This window comes from Haliotis rubra, unplaced genomic scaffold (genome assembly GCF_003918875.1).
Source record: "Haliotis rubra isolate DU_JTF1 unplaced genomic scaffold, ASM391887v1 Scf252, whole genome shotgun sequence".
NCBI classification, from domain to species: domain Eukaryota; kingdom Metazoa; phylum Mollusca; class Gastropoda; order Lepetellida; family Haliotidae; genus Haliotis; species Haliotis rubra.
The window spans coordinates 104,068-125,282 of NW_025766581.1; the positions used below are offsets into that span (position 1 = coordinate 104,068).

The 21,215-nt window shown below is 41.2% G+C and overlaps 3 protein-coding genes across 9 annotated transcripts in view; all 3 read left to right on the plus strand.

The window, feature by feature from the left end:
- LOC124279546 (protein wech-like) overlaps positions 1-7,291 on the plus strand; it is a 44,490-nt gene extending 37,199 nt beyond the window's left edge. For 4 of the 7 annotated variants that reach the window (XM_046715369.1, XM_046715368.1, XM_046715366.1 and 1 more), the window contains exons 2-3: positions 5,138-5,444; positions 5,607-7,291. In XM_046715369.1, coding sequence (XP_046571325.1) covers positions 5,138-5,444; positions 5,607-7,252 — 1,953 coding nt within the window. In that variant the 3' untranslated portion in view covers positions 7,253-7,291. The other 3 variants (XM_046715364.1, XM_046715365.1, XM_046715370.1) reach the window with 3 other exon arrangements.
- Positions 1-21,215, plus strand: part of LOC124279579 — a 132,558-nt gene that overhangs the window by 78,665 nt on the left and 32,678 nt on the right. The window lies entirely within an intron of this gene.
- Positions 1-21,215, plus strand: part of LOC124279547 — a 128,391-nt gene that overhangs the window by 44,241 nt on the left and 62,935 nt on the right. The window lies entirely within an intron of this gene.

The window sequence follows — 21,215 nt, forward strand, 5'->3', positions numbered from 1 at the left end:
TTGAAATACTTGACGTCACGTTCCTATTTTGTGCACCCATTTTCACATTTCCTATACATCAGACCATTATATTGCACATGTATATTTCAGCTTTTGTTTCTGTTTTGCTTCGTTTCTCTTTGTAGCGGTGAATGAACGATCGCGAGTTGTAATTCAATGGAATGAGGTGTAATGCCGCTTTGAACAGCTGTGCTACAGTGATACAGTTAGATGGGCATGATGATGAGAGACACACAAAATACTGTGAGTAGACTATACTAGAGAGGAGGACAAGGACATTTGGTAACATTTGGCCCTACCTTTTATAGATGTAATTGCTGGGACGAGATCACAAATCTGGGATACCAGTCTAAGATACTGTCAGTCTAGATTGGAAGTATATTTCGGCTAGCGACAGTTATTCTTTGACGGTGATACTTTTGGTGATAAAAGTTGTAGGTAATTACATTGAAAACACATAAAGTGTCAGTTTGTTCAAAGTATGTTTCTTTTGGTGTTAGTGAAATGGGACATACTCTGTTTATGAAAGACGTCAGGCATATTTGTAAGGACCCATGGAATTCCATTTTCATAAGATATGTGATTACAATAATAGGAAGGATACCGTTTCCCTAACAACCACATGCATGATCATTCCTGAAAATGTTAAACAAAACCCTTTCCACATTCGCGGAAAAAATATTAAAATTACACTTGAGTGTTTGCCAGTTCATTTGACCCGGCGTTAAAATGAGGCAACATTTTCTTGTCTTTCTTTCTCGATATTCATTCACATGTCTCTGGTCAATTTCACTTAGCTGATTCAAACAAGTTGGGAATCGCCTAAGGAGCGTGCGGTATATTCTGCATTAAAGAGCTGCAGGAGCCTTGAGATTTGTGTGAGACTTTAACGAAAGTTTGGCTTCATTTCCGGAACATATCAGATGAGTAGCTGTGCCCTCTCTATATTATCTGATTTATCAAGGCAATACGTCGAGCCTTTGTCAAAATGTAGGAGCAATTTGTTTCTTGAGCATGACATAAACTGTCTAGTAATAATTCTGAAATATGAGCGAAAAAACGAGAGAAAATATCCATGATAGCCTAATAGGGTCTTGTTCACACGAAGGTATTTGTGGGTTTTTTTTAACTGCACCCAGAGCAATATTAAAGCTGACAATCCAAGCAGAGCTCAAGAAGTGCATGATAATTATTCGTGTTCGATGATAGTTTCTGACTAAGGTTAGGTCGCATTTCAGCCTGAGTAGCAATGTGGCCCTTGACGTAGAGCCGGACTAGACAAAACGGTTACATTCATGGTCCAAATAGGGCGATGGAGCTGCTTGAATTGTCATTATTCAAGCACGGGCTGTGATCGTGATACACGTGCACTACAACTTTAACTGTGTAAAAAGTATTTTCATATGGCAAAAAGTAATACTGTCCTCCATGAGACTCTAGAGATATAGTTTACATTGCACAACTCAGTAGGTGCTATCATGAACACAACTTCTATTTGAAAACGAGGAATCGTTAACTGGCATCATCAAATACTAACTATATGGCGGAATATTGTAACTAATCGAGTCTGGACCGGTTAGTCCAGTGATCAACATCATGAACCGAGAGAGCGAGAGACATTGATACATCGTGTATGTGCCGAATGCTGCTCCGCCTGCACCTCGCCAGCAACAGCTGACCTCGGCCTGATAAACATATGCTTCTCAATGTGTCTGTGTCAGTTTAACATTCTGAATACCTTTTTTTGTCACTGTAATTTTTAAAATTAGAATTTGAATAAACAAGGTGTTTTTTCTCTTCTATTTGAATAAGTGTTCAGAGAGGTCAACGTTGGTTGATTATGGTTTGTTATTTAACGCTGCACTCAGCTATGTTCCAGCTATATGGCGGCTATCTGTAAATAATCGAGCCTGGACCAGCCAGTGATCAGCATTATGAACATCAATCTTTGCAACTGAAATACTATGACATGAGTCCACCAAATCAGCCAGCCTGTCCACCCGATCCCGTTAGTTGCCTCTTACGACAAGCCGACAAGCATGGGCTACTGAGGAACAGTTCTAACCCGGACCTTCACGGGTGGGAGAAGTCAATGGGATTTATCAGTAACAATTACACAACACATGCATTTCAGTTCCTGGAAGGCATTTAGAGATGAACATGAATACATGTGAACGGTCACTTACTGTTTAGATACGTGTTCAAACTCAGTATACGTATGTGTAAAAGATTAAATCGCTTAGTTGGGAAACACAGGGAGTAGGTGTAGGACAGGGAAAGAATTGTAACCAGTATTGTTTATGTTGTTTCAAAGATTTTCTGAAAGTTGCTTTACTGGACATTTGGTTTCTTAGCCGCTTTAATGCGTCAACGTTCCCTTTTGGTTATGGTGACACGTTATCTCAATTTCTTGTAAGCATACCAACACCGGGTGCTTGTTTTACAGACTTTATAAACCTAAACCTATTCTTGCCCATTTTATTGAAGAGGTAGCTTAAAACCTTGGAATAACCTCCAATGGGAGGTTTTACCAGTTGTAAAACCCGGTAAGAGGTTTTACTTTTTGAACAAAGACCCCTAACCGGGTTTTACAAGTGTGAATACCTGTGGCTTAGAGTGACATGGACAGTTTTGTGCCAGTCAGTAGATGGGATTTCGTGTTGTGAACGAGCCTCTCCAACAGCACATTCTGACTGTGGGTCGGTCTTTGTAACCATGTTACAGTGGTTTGCGGGTGGGCCTCGGCTGGTCTTGACTTTTCAGATCTCAGACACTGCAGCTTTCTGGTTGTCAGATAGCCGTTTGTACACCCTTACTGCCTCACTGCGATGTCCTAGACAATAGAAATATTTGCTATTTACACACCTTCAACAAAGTGTTTTGAGTAAATTCTGTAGATTCCAAGATCATATCACATCCATATTTCCGTTTTAACAAGAGATTAGAATAATTAAATATACTTTTTATTATGAGCCTTGTGGGAGCATTATTGACATATATACCCTTCAAAACATATCACGTACCATAGACTACAAGTAACTAAAGATTTACAATAATGAACCCACAAATCAACGAAAAGGCCGACTTAGACTCTTACCTGCTTGTCGGGCTAAAGCCCTTTATGTGTGTCATATACACAGAAACGTCCTTCACGTCAACAAAGGGCAATTCGCGCCCAGCCGAGAGAACCCTTACGGAAAAGGTCGAGTTCAACCGAATACGACAAACCACACGAACACACAGCCACCGGAAAGGTAGACTTAAGTCATTGCTTCTGATTTTCCGCAAAGTAGATATTGTTAAACTGACAACTGATACCATTTATTGTGTTTTGTCAAATGTTCTTCATTATCTGATAGAAATGTACGGGTGTCAGTACGTCTTGAAATCAGTGATAATTGTGAGGGTAAGTTGTTTACTTCAAAGGGGCTTGTAACGCTAAAAACTGCCATCAAGGTATATACTGTCACTGACGGGGTCTTAGCACTATAATAGTACAAAGACCCCGTCAGTGACAGTATATACCTTGATGGCAGTTTTTAGCGTTAATAGTACTAAGACCCCATCAGTGAGAGTATTTACCTTGATGGCAGTTTTTAGCGTTACAAGCCCCTGTGGTCTACTTTCGTTATCACTTTATACGATATCCTCGTGATGGTGTTGTAACACGTAGTACTGGAGCTAAGTGGGTCAATCCAATTATACAAAGGTTTTGTCATTGACTGATTCGTGGACTTGATTAATATTGTTCAGGTGTAATTTCAATGAATGTATCCGTTCAATCGTTCCTCCTACGTACTGTGCTTTTAGCGATACCTTACTACTGCTAGCTGCGGGGAATGCCGATCATGTGCATTGTCAGTGTTTGAGGTTAAAGGCGAGTGAATAGACACCATGAGTATAGTGGTGGCGGTGCAGGCATGTCGGTTGTGTTCTCCACGCCTGAAGTGCATGTATCTGAGAGGAACGTAGGTTTGGGGCGAGAGTCCCTGTTAACCTGGTCCCGATACTGTATAGCAGTAACATTATCCTGGATGACAATCGGCTGAGATCGACCATTGGCACGAATATGCTCCAAAGATTATTAAGTACATGCATGGTAAATAATATGGTAACTATGATGACGTAAATAAGATCTGACGTTGACCTGTTCATTGGTTTGTGTAATAGTCAGTGTTCAGGTATAATTTCGGTGAGGGTGTCCATTCAATAATTCCCCTATTGTGTTTTGTGCGATACCTTACATCTGTTGGCTAGGCGGCGTGTCGACCATGTGTAGTGTCAGTGTTTGCCTTTGAGAAGGGTTGAGGTTAACGGTGAGCGATTAGATTAAATATATGTACATGATCCAAGTCGTTGCGGTGCAGATATGTCGGTTGTGTTTTCCACACCTGAAGTGCATGTATCTGGCAGGAATGAAGGTTTTGGCCGAACTTCCCTTATGATATACTGTTCAATAGAGACAGTCAGGGAACATCCTGTGTATACCTCAATTGGGAACGGGAAGGCCAGTCCATGACGTCAACACCAGCGTTAGTAACAACAAGGTGGGGCTCGACGTTGTCATGGTAACATGTCAGTCCTGGTTCATGTAGCTGCTTATATGGCAGAAGAACGTGGGTGATGACCTGTCTCAGATACTGTGTGGCAGTAACATCCTGGACGACAAGCAGTTCAGATTGGCACCATGTGCACGAATATGCTCCCAAGATTACTACGGACTTGCATGGTAAATAATATGGTAACTATGGTAAGGTAAAAAAAGGTGTCAGTGTACCCAGTCTGACAGCTTGGGTACAGAGGCTCACATGCAGTTTACATATCACACACATTCACACACATTCACACACACACACACACACACACACACAGAGGCATACTCTCTCTCTCTCTCTCTCTCTATCTCTATCTCTGTATGTATGTATATACAGTTAGATAGATAGAGAGAAAGACAGGTAGACAGACATCCGTTTATATTTAAAGTGTGTCTGAGTGTGTGAGTGTGTTTGTATACAGCTTCACATGCAGGTGCGTGTATGTTCAGATCTTCCATTGCTGCTTATGGAATCTGTAGTGAGTAAAGCGTAATTTATTTGTGTTAAACTAAACAGGCACAAACTGCATGTGTATCTTACAGATGGCGACCGCCGGGCTAGAGAAGAAAGTAAAGGATAATTTCCTGACGTGCTCCATCTGCTTCGAGATGTACACAGACCCGTGTACACTGAGGTGTGATCACACATTCTGCAGGAAATGTATCACCTCATACATCCAAACCAGACCAGATGCTGTACAGTCCAAGACCATCCCCTGTCCCTGCTGTCGACAAGACACCAAGGTCCCCCACCCCAGCAGGCCGGTGGAGGAGTGGGCGGGGCAGATCAAAGCCAGCATTGTGATACAGGGGCTGATTGACACCTATAGGTCCGATGTCGCTGTGCAAGGTAAAGTGAAAATATGATATGCGTGTGTGTATGTGTATGTATGTATTTAAAACCAGTGGTAGACTTAACATTGACATCTGTGTGTGTTATAAATACCCTGCTTTCTTTAGTAGCCTTTTCAAGTTGTGATGAAAATAAGTACGTTTGTACTTGTGTTTACAGAGACCTCGAGCACCTGTTGTACGATCTGTCAGCAACTAGGGGAGACAACTCCAGGGGCCTTGTGGTGTCCTGAGTGTGAGGTGGCCCTGTGTGACAAATGTGTGAAGACACACCGGGTGACCCCTACTTCATTGAACCATGACCTGTGTGATCTGTCGTCTAGGTCAAAGGTCAAACGGATGATCAAGTGTACGGAACACAAGAGTAACCGTGTTGAGTTCCACTGTCAAGACTGTGGGAAGGCTGCCTGTCAGACATGTTGTATCATCTACCACAGAGCTTGTAAAACTGTCGTCACCATTGAGTCTATGAAGCCAGGGATGAAGGCAGCACTGATGGAGAAGAGACTTGGCATGGAGAAGAGACTGAAAGTGAGGTCGAAGAAAGTAGACATACGAAACGAAAAACTCGAAAGTAATTCTAGAATCACAGAGTCAGCTCTTCAAAATATTAGGTTGATCTGCCAGACAGCTATTAGCAAGATTAAACAGAAAGAAACACAACTCTTGGATGAACTGAATAACATATCACAGACCTACGCCGGCAAACTCCAAGCTGATGTGAAGATGGAAGAGATCGAGATGCAGATGTACAGACAACATTGTGAGTTCATTGACCAGGCCTTGGTATCGGGCTGTGAGATGGATCTGTATGACGCGTATCAGGTCTGGGAGTCTGGAGCTGTAAAGATGGAGGATGTCAGGGATACAGAGGCAGCAGACATCCGGAGAATAGAAGACATCATCTTTACACCAGACACTGACAACGTCCTGAAGGTCCTAGATAACCTACAGTTGGGGAAGACTGACGTCACATACCAGGATCAGGGTACATGTCTGCCATCTCTAGTGCTGGTTGACACGAGAGATGGGAGGGTGTCGGGTGATGATGGGGAGCCTTACCTACAAGACGTGACAGTTCTGGTTGTAGATGGTGTACAGACATGTGTTGTTACCGACTATAATAACAAGTGCGTGAAATCTTTCTTCACAAGAAATAATCATTCAAGCCATAGTAAGCTTCCCCTGGGTAACTCTCCAAAGGGGATAACACAGTTGAATGAGAAGCAGGTGATGGTTGCTGTCCCTTTATCCCTTCAGATTGTAACAATAGAAGTGACCCCTGACCTGGTGCTGCTCTCTACCACCAAAACACGTACCGGATACGACAGTCTGGCTGTACTGAATCCTTCCTGCCTAGCAGCAGGTACTAAGGAACGCATGGATATCCTGGACATGGCTGGACACGTGTTGAGATCTGTCATTACAGAAAAGAAAACGTTACTATTTGCCTACCCTGACTACATCTTCGTCACCAACAAGGGCAACATACTCGTGTCTGACTACGGGAAGAAGTATGTGACATGTCTGACGTCAGAGGGGGATGTTTTATGGAGATACGCCCCTGCCGGAGACAAGGCACTCAGCTACCCTTGTGGTATCACAACTACCAGCACAGGAGACATCCTGCTTGTAGACAGGGACACTTACAAGGTGATACAGCTGACAGAGTCGGGGGAGTTTGTCAGGGAACTGCTCACGTTAGAAGATGGCGGTGAGACAGGCATGCGCGATATATTTTGTGATAAATACGGTTTCTTATTTCTATGCACAGACACGGAAGTGAAAGAGTACGTGTTTGTCTGACATAAAAATCAAAAGAATGAAAGTCAGTGCAGAGCTGTGGTTTATGACATTCTGTGCATGGTGTTTGAGGAATAACGAACCTGGTGCTGGTTAGGTTTTTTGTTACTCGGAAGTGTACATGTTTCCGTGTATATGACCACACCACTGTATGTATTTAGAATGATCTCATCACCCGGTCAACAAAGCAAGGGCCCAAACAAATTCCAAACGATATTTCTAGTACTGAGCGATGTTTCCTAAAACCATATATAATTCCTTTCAAAAAGTTTAGGCTCATTAGTGTAATATACTTCTCATCAAAAGTTTAGACTGTTTTAAGTGAGTCTAAATATTTGAAAGGAAGTATACAAATTGAAGTCTTGAGGTCAAGGGTATACTGTATCCCTGTTTTCACATGTTATACACAGGAAACACTATGTTGAAATGTCACCCCAAGCCAAATTGTGGTATTGCTTGTTAGGAAGTAAACTGAATGTGCGCAGTTTTTCTTTCTGTCCGTTAGATGACCCTGAAGATGAGAAATTCATATGATAATATGGTTGGACAAGAAAAGTTAGTGAGATTTCAGGTATTAAATTATATTATTTCGTAGAGCAAATTGAAATACTTGACGTCACGTTTCTATTTTGTGCACCCATTTTCACATCTCTTATACATCAGACCATTATATTGCACATGTATATTTCAGTTTTGGTTCCGTTTTGCTTCGTTTCTCTTTGTAGCTGCATGACAATGAATGAACGAGTTTGTAATTCAATGGAATGAAGTGTAATGCCGCTTTGAACAGCTGTACTATAGTGACCCGTGACCTGTTGTTTCTCTCAACCATCAAAACACGTACTGAATCCTTCCGATCTGGCAGCAGGTGTTTGCGGCTGTGTTGATATCCTGGACATGGCTGGACACGTGTTGAGGTCAGTCACCACATACAATGATGACTCACTGTTTACCAGTCCCATCGACATGTGTGTCAGCAACAAGGGCAACCTACTCGTGTCTGACTGTGGGAAGAAGTCTGTGACATGTCTAACGTCAGAGGGGGATGTTGTGTGGAAATACTCCCCTACCGGAGACAAAGCACTCAGGAACTCTCGTGGTATCACTACTACCAGCACAGGAGGTATCTTGACTATGGACAGTGGCACTGACAAGGTGGTACAGCTGACAGAGTCGGGGCAGTTAATTGGAGAATTGCCCATGTTTGAAGAGGATGATGAGGATGATGATGATGATGATGATGATGATAATGATGATGATAATGATGATGACGACGACGACGACGATGATGATGATGATGATGCATTCATTAGGGATGTATTCCGTGATAAATACGGTTTCTTATTTCTGTGGACAGACACGGAAGTTAAAGAGTACATGTGTGTCTGACATGAAAAAAAAAGAATGAAAGTTAGTGCGGGGCTGTGGTTTAAGCGTTTGTCATTGACTGCTCGTGACATACGGTGCATTGGGTTAGTCTGGAAATGTTTGTGTTTTCACGGATGGGCATCGCTTTGTCAGTGAATTGCAAACATGCAATATTCAAAGAGGTCATTTCCAGCATGAAGTGCAATAGTCCGCATGAGCACCAGTGGAACATAACTGTGGTTATAGCTGTTGGGAAGATTTCAGGGATGACCTGAGCTACACAACGGCTACTTGCTCTCAACAGTGTGCTGAACCTGGTGTTACCTTAAGGATAAACGTCCTGGGGACAGCTGAAGTGTAAACAGACACAAGAATAAATATAGGTGATTGATTTATTCTTGTTTAACGCCGCAGTCAGCAATATTCCAGCTATATGGTGGCGGTCTGTATTGCGGCGGTCACACATTATTGAAAGAGGTCATTTCCAACATGAAGTGAAATAGACCACATGATCACCAGGTGAAACACACCATCCATTGAGGAGATTCCTGGAATGACCTGAGCTACACAACGACTACTTGATCTCAATAGTGTGCTGAACTTTGTGCTACCATAAGGATAAACGTCCTGGGGACAACTGAAATGTGAAGAAACCACAAAGAGGAAACATATCTCTCCGTTCAAGGCATGCATGAAACCCAGGAGATACATATACGTAGCTTAATGATGGATGGACGAGGACTACACCAGCCACAAAACGTTTGGTCAGTTTTGGGAGTTTCTTCCTCACAGAGTAGTCAGTATTGATATACGTGATCTTCATCAAAACCTGAGGATATAGCTTACATCGTCCAGAACAGACAAATATAGTTTCTTATAGGTAGCTTCCAGCAATTAGATGGACCGCATGATTACTGAGTGAAACACATCAGTGGTGATAGTGGTTGTGTAACAAAGCACGATAACGTATACCACTTGTAGTTAAAGTGGTGAGGGGTGTCGTATAAAGGAAAACGTACCTCCATGCTTATGACTTGTATGAAGCGCTAGCAACATAGAAAGGTGTATGGCATCCGATCCAGTAGACTGTCTCAAAGTCCCTGAACACCATTATTTCCCTTTATCCCCGTAGCCCACCCTGCATTGCTAAGGCCCTAAATGAAGCTTCTTCGGGTACAGGATCTCCCATCTCACTGGGGCTGCTTTTTTAATTTAAATGGGATTATTTGTTACCCAAACAATACGGCAGGATATAGATATTAGATGAGATTTCATGTATTAAGCTGTATTACTTCCTAGAACGATGCTTAAGTTTGAAATACACGAGGTCACGCTCTATTTTGTGAACCTATAATCTTGTAGTATCAACCAAAGATTTTACCTGCATACTTTAGTTTCTGTTTTGCTTCGTTTCTCTTTGTAGCTGAACATGACGATGAATGAACGAGTTTTCGTTAATTCAGTGGAAAGTGGTGTAATGCCGCTTTGAACAGGTGTACTATAGTAATTCAGTTAGATGGGTATGAAAACGAGAGACACACAAAATACTGTGAGTAGACTATACTAGAGTGGGCAGGGAATTTGGTGGCAATTAAACTGGAAACACATAAAGTGTCAGTTTGTTCAGAGTATACCCCATGCCAATAATGGTTGTCACCCCCTTCAATTGTATTAATATGACTGGGGGTGAGTACCATTATTGGCATGGGGTATATGTTTCTTTTGGTGTTTTGATGAAAGGGAACATGCTCTGTTTATGAAAGACGTCAAGTATATCTTTAAGGACACATGGAATTCCATTTTTACAATCAATGGTGGATACAGTTTCCCTCACAATCGCATGCATGAACAACTTTTAAACATACGCTTAATTTACTAATCTGGTTAACGTTCTGGTTGAACAGCTGCTTGCAGTAATATACTACCTGTTGACCTCTTTAACAAAAGCATGTCTTATGTGGAGGATTCAGTGTTCGAGGACAGATGAGATGTAGGCTTTTATCAAAATGTGGGAACGTTTTTATTTCTTGAGCATGATATAAACTGTGTAATATTAAGAATGATGATAATTTTATGGATATGAAACCTTCTTATTCTGTGTGGGCGACGTTTTGGCATTGGTTCTAATGTCAAGCAAGTGACAAGGACATTAGAACCTATGCCAAAACCTCGCCCTCACAGAATAAATAACTTGTATATCCATAAAATTATCATCATTCTTGATCACCTCAACTTCTAAAATGCCCATCAAAGTAATGTCTAGTATTCTTTTGAAATTGAAGAAAAACAATAACAAAAACCAAAACCACATACAGGAAAAAGATCCATTATAGCCTAATTTGGCTTTGTTCAAAATAAAGGTATTTGTGCGTTTTGTTTACCGGCACCCAGAGCAATATTCCAGCTGACAATCCAAACTGAGCGCAGGTAAAAATAATTATTCCTTTTCATTGATAATTGTTTAATAAAGTTTGATTCTTGATTTGATTTGATTTGATTAATCCGCCTGATTAGCAATGTGGTCCTTGACGTCGAGCCAGACGAGACAAAACTGTTACATTCGTGATCCAAATAGGGCGATGGGGCTGCTTGAATCTTTATTGTTGCACGTGCATTACAACTTTAACTGTGTAAAAGGTATGTTTATATGGAAAAAGTATTACTATATGCCGATTTCTGTGAAACGTAGCAAGAGTTTCAGATTCATCGTGCATGTTGCATTCCAACTTTATGCTTGACATTGCGTAGGAACATAACAGTTGCAAACAGGAAAGCTGCAACATCTAGTTTAGATTGCACACCTCGGGAGGTGATATCATGAACTCAACTTCTATTTGAAGTATCAAATCATTTGCTAGCATCATCAAAAACTGTTCACTAAAGTTGGGGAATATTTCATCACCTTTTCCCAAAACAAATGCAAAGCAGTATAACTAAAACATGCTGTAGAATTTACAAACGTAATGTTTGACACTGAGTATACTCATCGTGGATTGATTTATGTCGGACACAACACATATTATCAACATGAAACATCCGGTAAGAAAAGGCTATGAAAAGACTGACTGACTGACTGAGTTTGCTTACGCAGCTTTTAGCAATATTCCAGCAAAATCAAGGCGGGGGACACCAGAAATGGGCTTCACACATTGTATCCATGTGGGGATTCGAACCCGGGTCTTCGGTGTGACGAGCCAACGCTTTAACCACTAGGCCAACCCACCGCCCCGCTATGAAAAGAAATCATCCCCATTCTGTACATAGAAATTATTGCACTTTTTTTAATGAATCTTGGAATGGCAGAGAAAACCATTCATCTATTAGCCTGATATGCTGGTGATCTTAATTGTCACAATGTCACGGGGATGTAATTATTTCTGTCCTGTTTATTTGTCTCTTGTTTAACGCTCAACTCAGCGATATTTCAGCTATATGGAGGAATTTGTAACTAATCGACATCATGAACCGAGAGAGCGAGAGACATTGATACTCCGTGTACGTGCCGAATGCTGCTCTGCCTTCACCTCGCCAGCAACAGCTGACATCGGCCTGATAAACATATATTTCTCAATATGTCTGTGTCAGTATAACATTCTGAATTCCTTTTTTTGTCACTGTAATTTTTAAATTAGAATTTGAATCAACAAGGTGTTTTTTCTCTCTTCTATTTGATTTGTGTTCAGAGAGGTCAATGTTGGCTGATTATGGTTTGTTTCACGCCGCATTCAGCTACGTTCCAGCTATATGGCGGCTATCTGTAAATAATCGAGCCTGGACCAGACAGTGATCAGCATTATGAACATCGATCTTTGCAATTGGGATACGATGACATGCATGAGTCAACTAAGTCAGCCAGCCTGTCCACCCGATCCCGTTAGTCGCCTCCTACGACAAGCCAACAAGCATGGGTACTGAGGATCAATTCTAACCCGGGTCCTTCAAGGGTGGGAGAAGTCAATGGGAGTTATCAGTAACAGTAACAATTACACAACACATGCATTTCAGTTCTTGGAAGGCATTTAGAAGTTGGATGAACATGAATACATGTGAACGGTCACTTACTGTTTAGATACGTGTTCAAACTCAGTATACGTATGTGTAAAAGATTAAATCGTTTAGTTCGGAAACACAGGGAGTAAGTGTAGAACAGGGAAAGAATTGTAACCAGTATTGTTTATGTTGTTTCAAAGATTTTCTGAAAGTTACTTTATTGGACATTTAGTTTTTTGACACTTTAATGCATCAACATTCTCTTTTGATGAATTTTATTTTATGTCAGCATACCAACACCGGGTGCTTGCTTTACAGACATTATAAACCTAAACCTATTTTTGTCCATTTTATTGAAGAGGTAGCTTAAAACCTTGGAATTATCTCCATTTGGACTGACTGACTGACTGAGTTTGAATTTTACGCCGCTTTTAGCAATATTCCAGCAACATCACGGCGGGGGACACCAGAAAACTCTCCATTTGGAGGTTTTATCAGTGGTAAAACCCGGTTAGAGGTGTTACCTTTTGAATAAAGACCCCTAACCGGGTTTTACCAGTGGTAATACCTGTGACAAGATAAAATAACAAAATTCAAAAGATAATATTCTTTATTTAATTATTAACTGCTTAAAGCTTAGAGTGACATGGAAAGTTTTGTGCCAGTCAGTAGATGGGATTTCGGGTTGTGAACGAGCCTCTCCAACAGCACATTCTGGCTGTGGGTTGGTCTTTGTAACCGTGGTTACGGTGGTTTGCGGGTGGGCCTCGTCTGGTCTTGACTTTTCAGATAGTTGGATACTGCAGCTTTCTGGTCGTCAGATAACCGTTTGTACACCCTTACTGCCTCACTGCGATGTCCTAGACAATAGAAATATTTGTTACATATGTTATATTTGGGATTACACTTTCTTAGTAAAGTACAAATTCTAGTACTTTTTGGGGGTTGAGTCCCATCCGGGATTCGAACCCACACCCTCAGAATCAGGCGCCAAATCGTCAGCACACAAAGTCAGCCGCCTAAGCTACTCAGCCAGCGCGACTTCCACAGAAATGGAAGTTGGACAACTGGTAGTCTGTGTGCTGGAGATTTGGGTGTTGGTTCGAATCTCGGATGGGACCACCAAAAAGCATTGTGTAATCAGAAATGTTTGTTATTTATACACCTTCAATAAAGTGTTTTCAGTAAATTCTGTTGATTCCAAGGTCCAGATCACATCCATATTTCCGTTTTAACAAGCGATTTGAATCATATAATATACTTTTTATTATAAGCCTTGTGGGAGCATTATTGACGAATACACCCTTCAAAACATATCACGTCGACTACAAGTATTCAAAGATTTACAGTAATGATCCACAAATCAGCCAAAAGACTGTTTTCGGGTTAAAGCCCTCGGGGTGTTTCCCTCCCTTTAGGTTTTTCTTATACACAGACCTGTTTTCTCCTTCACGTCAACAAAAGCCGATAAGCGCCCAGCGGAGAGAACACTTCTGGAAAAGGTCAAGTTCAACCGATTGCAGCAAACCACACCCAAAAACACACCGGAAAGGTAGGCTTAAGTCATTGCTTGTGATTTTCTGTAATGTACATATTGTTGAACTGACAAATGATACCAGTTATCGTGTATTGTGAAATGTTGTTCATTATCTCATGTCAATACGTCTTGAAATCAGTGATAATTGTGAGGGTAGGTTGTCTACTTTCGTTATCAGTTTAAGCCATGGCCCCTCGATGTTGTTGTTACACTTAGCACTGGAGCTAAGTAGGTCAATCCAATTATACAAAGGTTTTCTCGTTGACTGATTCATGGACTTGATTAATAGTGTTCAGGTGTAATTTCAATGAATGTATCCGTTCAATCGTTCCTCCTACCGTGTTTTGTGCGATACCTTACTACTGTTGGCTGCGGGGCTTGCCGATCATGTGCATTGTCAATGTTTGTCTCTGAAAAGGGTTGAGGTTAATAGACTCCATGTATAGTGGTGGCGGTGCAGTATGTCGGTTGTGTTCCCCACGCCTGAAGTGCATGTATCTGACAGGAACGTAGGTTTGGGTCGAGAGTCCCTGTTAACCTGGTCCCGATACTGTATAGCAGTAACATTATCCTGGATGACAATCGGCTGATATCGACCATTGGCACGAATATGCTCCAAAGATTATTAAGTATATGCATGGTAAATAATATGGTAACTATGATGACGTAAATAAGATCTGACATTGACCTGTTCATTGATTTGTGTAATAGTCAATGTTCAGGTATAATTTCGGTGAGGGTGTCCATTCAATAATTCCCCTATTGTGTTTTGTGCGATACCTTACTTCTGTTGGCTAGGCGGCGTGTCGACCATGTGTAGTGTCAGTGTTTGCCTTTGAGAAGGGTTGAGGTTAACGGTGAGCGATTAGATTAAATATATGTACATGATCCAAGTCGTTTCGGTGCAGATATGTCTGTTGTGTTTTCCACACCTGAAGTGCATGTATCTGGCAGGAATAAAGGTTTTAGCCGAACTTCCCTTATGATATACTGTTCAATAGAGACAGTCAGGGAAAATCCTGTGTATACCACAATTGGGAACGGGAAGGCCTGTCACCAACACCAGCGTTAGTAACAACAAAGTGGGGCTCGACGTTGTCATGGTAACATGTCAGCCCTGGATCATGTAGCTGCCTATATGGCAGAAGAACGTGGGTGAAAACACACACACACACACACTCTCTCTATATATATATGTGTGTGTGTCTGTGTGTTCACCCACGTTCTTCTACCATATATATACAGTTAGATAGATAGATAGATAGATAGATAGATAGGCAGGTAGATAGACATCCGTTTATATTTAAAGTGTGTCTGTGTGTGTGAGTGTGTTTGTATACAGCTTCACGTGCACATGCGTGTATGTTCAGATCTTCCATTGCTGCTGATGGAATCTGTATTGAGTGAAGCGTAATTTATTTGTATTAAACTAAACAGGCACAGCAGCATGTGTATCTTACAGATGGCGACCGCCGGGCTAGAGAAGAAAGTAAAGGATAATTTCCTGACATGCTCCATCTGCTTCAACATGTACACACACCCGTGTACACTGAGGTGTGATCACACATTTTGCACGAAATGTATCACCTCATACATCCAAACCAGACCTGATGCTGTACAGTCCAAGACCATCCCCTGTCCCAGCTGTCGACAGGATACCAAGGTCCCCCACCCATGCAGGCCGGTGGAAGAGTGGGCGGGGCAGATCAAAGCCAGCATTGTGATACAGGGGCTGATTGACACCTATAGGTCCGAGGTCGCTGTGCAAGGTAAACTGAAAATATGATATGCGTATATGTATGTATTTAAGACCTGTGGTAGACATAACATTGACATCTGTGTGTGTTAAATATAGCCAGCTTACTTTCCTAGCCTTTCCATATTTCAACGAAAATAAGTACGTGTGTTTACAGAGACCTCAAGCACCTGTTGTACGATCTGTCAGCAACTAGGGGAGACAACTCCAGCAGCCTTGTGGTGCCCTGAGTGTGATGTGGTCCTCTGTGACAAATGTGTGAACCATGACCTGTGTGACCTGTCGTCTAGGTCAAAGGTCCAACGGAGGATCAAGTGTACGGAACACAAGAGTAACCGTGTTGAGTTCCACTGTCGAGACTGTGGGAAGGCTGCCTGTCAGACATGTTGTATCATCTACCACAGAGCTTGTAAGGCTGTCGTCACCATTGGGTCTATGAAGCCAGGGATGAAGGCAGCACTGATGGAGAAGAGACTTGGCATAGAGAAAAGACTGAAAGTGAGGTCGAAGAAAGTAGACATACGAAACGAGAAGCTCCAAAGTAATTTATAGAATCACTGAGTCAGCTGTTCAAAATATTAGGTTGATCTGCCAGTCAGCCATTAACAAGATTAAACAGAAAGAAACACAACTCTTGGATGAACTGAATACCATATCACAGACATACGCCGGCCAACTCCGAGCTGAGGTGAAGTTGGAAGAGATCGAGATGCAGATGTACAGACAACATTGTGAGTTCATTGACCAGGCCTTTGGACTCTGTTGATATCCTGGACATGACTGGACACGTTTTGAGGTCAATCACTACATATAATGATGACTCACTGTTTACCTACCCCTTCTACATGTGTGTCAACAACAAGGGCAACCTACTCGTGTCTGACAAGGGGATCACGTCTGTGACATGTCTGACGTCAGAGGGGGATGTTGTGTGGAGATACGCCCCTGTCGAAGACGGAGAACTCACCTTCCCTTGTGGTATCACAACTACCAGCAGAGGAGACATCCTGCTTGTCGACAGGCACGCTCACAAGGTGATACAACTGACAGAGTCAGGGGATTATATCAGGGAGCTGCTCACCATAGAACGTGATGATGAGACAAGCATGTGCGATGTATACTGTGATAAATGCGGTTTCCTATTTCTATGCAAGGACACGGAAGTGAAAGAGTACATGTTTGTCTGATATAGAAAACAAAAGAATGAAAGTACGTGCAGATCTGTGGTTTAAGCGTTTGTCACTGACGGTTCGTTATATACTGTGCATGTGGTTAGTCTGGAAATGTTTGTGTGTTCACCAACTGTATGAGCATTGCTTTGTCAGTGAATTGTACACATGCAGTAATCAAATAGGTCATTTCCAGAATGAAGTGAAATCGTCCACATGATCACCAGGTGAAAGACTTCAGTGGATATAGCTATTGGGAGAGTCCTAGGATGACCTGAGCTACACAACAATTACTAATCTCAACAGTGTGCTGAACCTGGCACTACCTGACGTATAAACGTCCTGGGCACAGCTTAAATGTAAAGAAATCCCCAAAGGAAATATACCTCTCCATTTAAAGTATGCATGAAACCAAGCAGGCATGTAGACTAATATATGGATGGACCAGGACAAGGTCAGCCTTCCTGCTACCTGAAGTATAAACGTCCTGGGCAAAGGAAACCCCAAAGATTGGTCAATTTTACAGTTTCTTCCTCTCAGAGTATTCAGTATCGATACACGTGATCTTTTTAGGATCTGAGGATATAGTTTATATTGTCCAGTACAGACATACCATATACAATTATATGTCATTTCTAGCAATTAAATGGAGTATGATGACTGGGTGAAACACCTCAGTGTTGACAGTGGTTATAGAGAGTGCTGACAGTGGTTATAGATATACTTAGACGGAGGACAATGTAATCTTAACATAGAAGGTGAATGGACACCGATCCAGCTGCAGTAGGCTGTCTCAAAGCCATTATTTCCCCGATTGCTTAGCGCCATCTGCAAGCCGAAACCCTAAATGACGCAAGTCTAGATTTCCTCACGTTCTTTTTCGGGCTCTTTTTCAATTTAATTGTGATTATTTGTAGCTATCAAAATTATGGATATTCAGAGACAAAGCGTTATTATACCATCTGATACATATAACTCCAATTAAAATGAAAAGGAACTTCATCTAGATCATTTCTTGCATTACATTGTGTTAGTGTAAATACGGTAATTCGGTGCTGCTGTGCACAAAATGTGAAGGTAAATGCAAGGGTACGTGGGAAGTCTCTTTTTTTTCTTTTCTTTTCGTAATTTAAATTTTATTTCTGAAACCCTGTTACACTCAAGACTCAGTCAGAAGATATGCAGCAATCTAATGGGATACAGGTGTAAGTTTTTACGAAACAAGACAAACCATCCACTCACCATTCACACAAACACAAGATTATTTCTGATTATCAAACAAATTAATTAAGAATATAATGAATTCAGTCGTCTTTGAATAAGCCATGATACAAGAGCCATTTAGAATAAAATTCGGTGTTACAGCTTTTGTAACAGAAAATACATTTTTCAATACTTTATCTCAATCTCAACTTACTTCTGAACTGAGCAATATTTGGTGAAGCAGAATTAAGCGTGCATTTGTACATTTAATAGTTTCGAAATAATATGAGCAAGTCAAAAACAGAGTCAGTAAAACATTTTTCTTACAGCCAAATGTGTCAGTTCCAGAGTGAGTTTGAGATTATGGATGTGATCACAACCTTCTGTTAACCATGATAAAAAAATTACCAAAAGGTTTGCACAAATTCACATTCCCATAACAAGTGACAAATAGATTCCTTTTCTTCATTACAGAATGAACATAAATCAGAATCTTTTATTGTAATTATTTAAGAAATGTATTGGTAGTTAAAATTCTATGGAGTATCCTGATACATTTCATTACCATCAACCAATGACAAATAAATGCCATGTTCATCAACAAGATCACAAATTTGAGAGATACCCCTTTGAAACCACCCTTCATAAAAACATGTTTTCTTATTTCTTGACGTAGAGCCGGACTAGACAAAACGGTTACATTCATGATCCAAATAGGGCGATGGAGCTGCTTGAATTGTCATTGTTCAACCACGGGCTGTGATCGTTATGCACGTGCATTACAACTTGAACTGTGTAAAAGGTATGTTTATATGGAAAAAGTATTACTATATGCTGATTTCTGTGAAACATAGCAAGAGTTTCAGATTCATCGTGCATGCTGCATTTCAACTTTATGCTTGACATTGTGTAGGAACATTACAGTTGCAAACAGGAAAGCTGCAGCATCTAGTTTAGATTGCATACCTCGGGAGGTGATATCATGAACTCAACTTCTATTTGAAGTATCTACTTATTTGCTAGCATCATCAAAAACATCATCATCACCTTTTCCAAAAATAAAGGCAAATCAGTATAACTAAAACATGCTGGAGAATTTACAAACGTAATGTTTGACACTGAATATGCTCATCGTGGACTGATTTATGTCGTACACAACACATATTATCAACATGAAACATCCGGTAAGAAAAGGCTATGAAAAGACTGACTGACTGAGTTCGGTTTTACGCAGCTTTTAGCAATATTCCAGCAACATCAAGGCGGGGGACACCAGAAATGGGCTTCACACATTGTATCCATGTGGGGATTCGAACCCGGGTCTTCAGCGTGACGAGCCAACGCTTTAACCACAAGGCTACCCCACCGCCCCACTATGAAAAGAAATCATCCCCATTCTGTACATAGAAATTATTGCACTTTTTGCATGAATCTTGGAATGGCAGAGAAAACCATTCATCTATTAGCCTGATATGCGGGTGATCTTAATTGTCACAATGTCACGGGGATGTAATTATTTCTGTCCTGTTTGTTTGTTTCTTGTTGAACGCCCAACTCAGCGATATTTCAAATATATGGCGGAATATTGTAACTACTCGAGTCTGGACCGGTTAGTCCAGTGATCAACATCATGAACCGAGAGAGCGAGAGACATTGATACATCGTGTATGTGCCGAATGCTGCTCCACCTGCACCTCGCCAGCAACAGCTGACCTCGGCCTGATAAACATATGTTTCTCAATGTGTCTATGTCAGTATAACATTCTGAATACCAATTTGTTGTCACTGTCACTGTAAACAAGGTGTTTTTCTCTTCTATTTGAATTAGTGTTTAGAGAGGTCAATGTTGGCTGATTATGGTTTGTTGTTTAACGCCGCACTCAGCTACGTTCCAGCTATATGGCGGCTATCTGTAAATAATCAAGCCTGGACCTGACAGTGATCAGCATTATGAACATCGATCTTTGCAATGGGGATACGATGACATGAGTCGACCAAGTCAGCCAGCCTGTCCACCCGATCCTGTTAGTCGCCTCCTACGACAAGCCGACAAACATGGGCTACTGAGGATCAATTCTAACCCGGACCTTCACGGGTGGAAGAAGTCAATGGGTGTTATCAGTAACAATTACACAACACATGCATTTCAGTTCTTGGAAGGCATTTAGAAGTTGGATGAACATGAATACATGTGAACGGTCACTTACTGTTTAGATACGTGTTCAAACTCAGTATACGTATGTGTAAAAGATTAAATCGTTTAGTTCGGAAACACAGGGAGTAAGTGTAGAACAGGGAAAGAATTGTAACCAGTATTGTTTATGTTGTTTCAAAGATTTTCTGAAAGTTGTTTTAATGGACATTTAGTTTCTTTGCCACTTTAATGCATCAACGTTCTCTTTTGGTTATGGTGACACATTATCTGAAATTCTTGTAAGCATACCAACACCGGGTGCGTGTTTTACAGACATTATAAACCTAAACCTATTTTTGTCCATTTTATTGAAGAGGTAGCTTAAAAGCTTGGAATAATCTCCATTTGGAGGTTTTATCAGGTGTACAACCCGGTAAGAGGTTTTACTTTTTGAAGAAAAAATAACACAATTCAAAAGATAATTTTTTTTATTTAATTATTAACTGCTTAAAGCTTCGGGTAACATGGACAGTTTTGTGCCAGTCAGTAGATGGGATTTCGGATTGTGGAACAAGCCTCTCCAACAGAACATCCTGGCTGTGGGTCGGTCTTTGTAACCATGGTTACGGTTGTTTGCGGGTGGACCTCGGCTGGTCTTGACTTTTCAGATGTCAGACACTGCAGCTTTCTGGTCGTCAGATAACCGTTTGTACACCCTTACTGCCTCACTGCGATGTCCTAGACAATAGAAATATTTGCTATTTACACACCTTCAACAAAGAGTTTTCAGTAAATTCTGTAGATTCCAA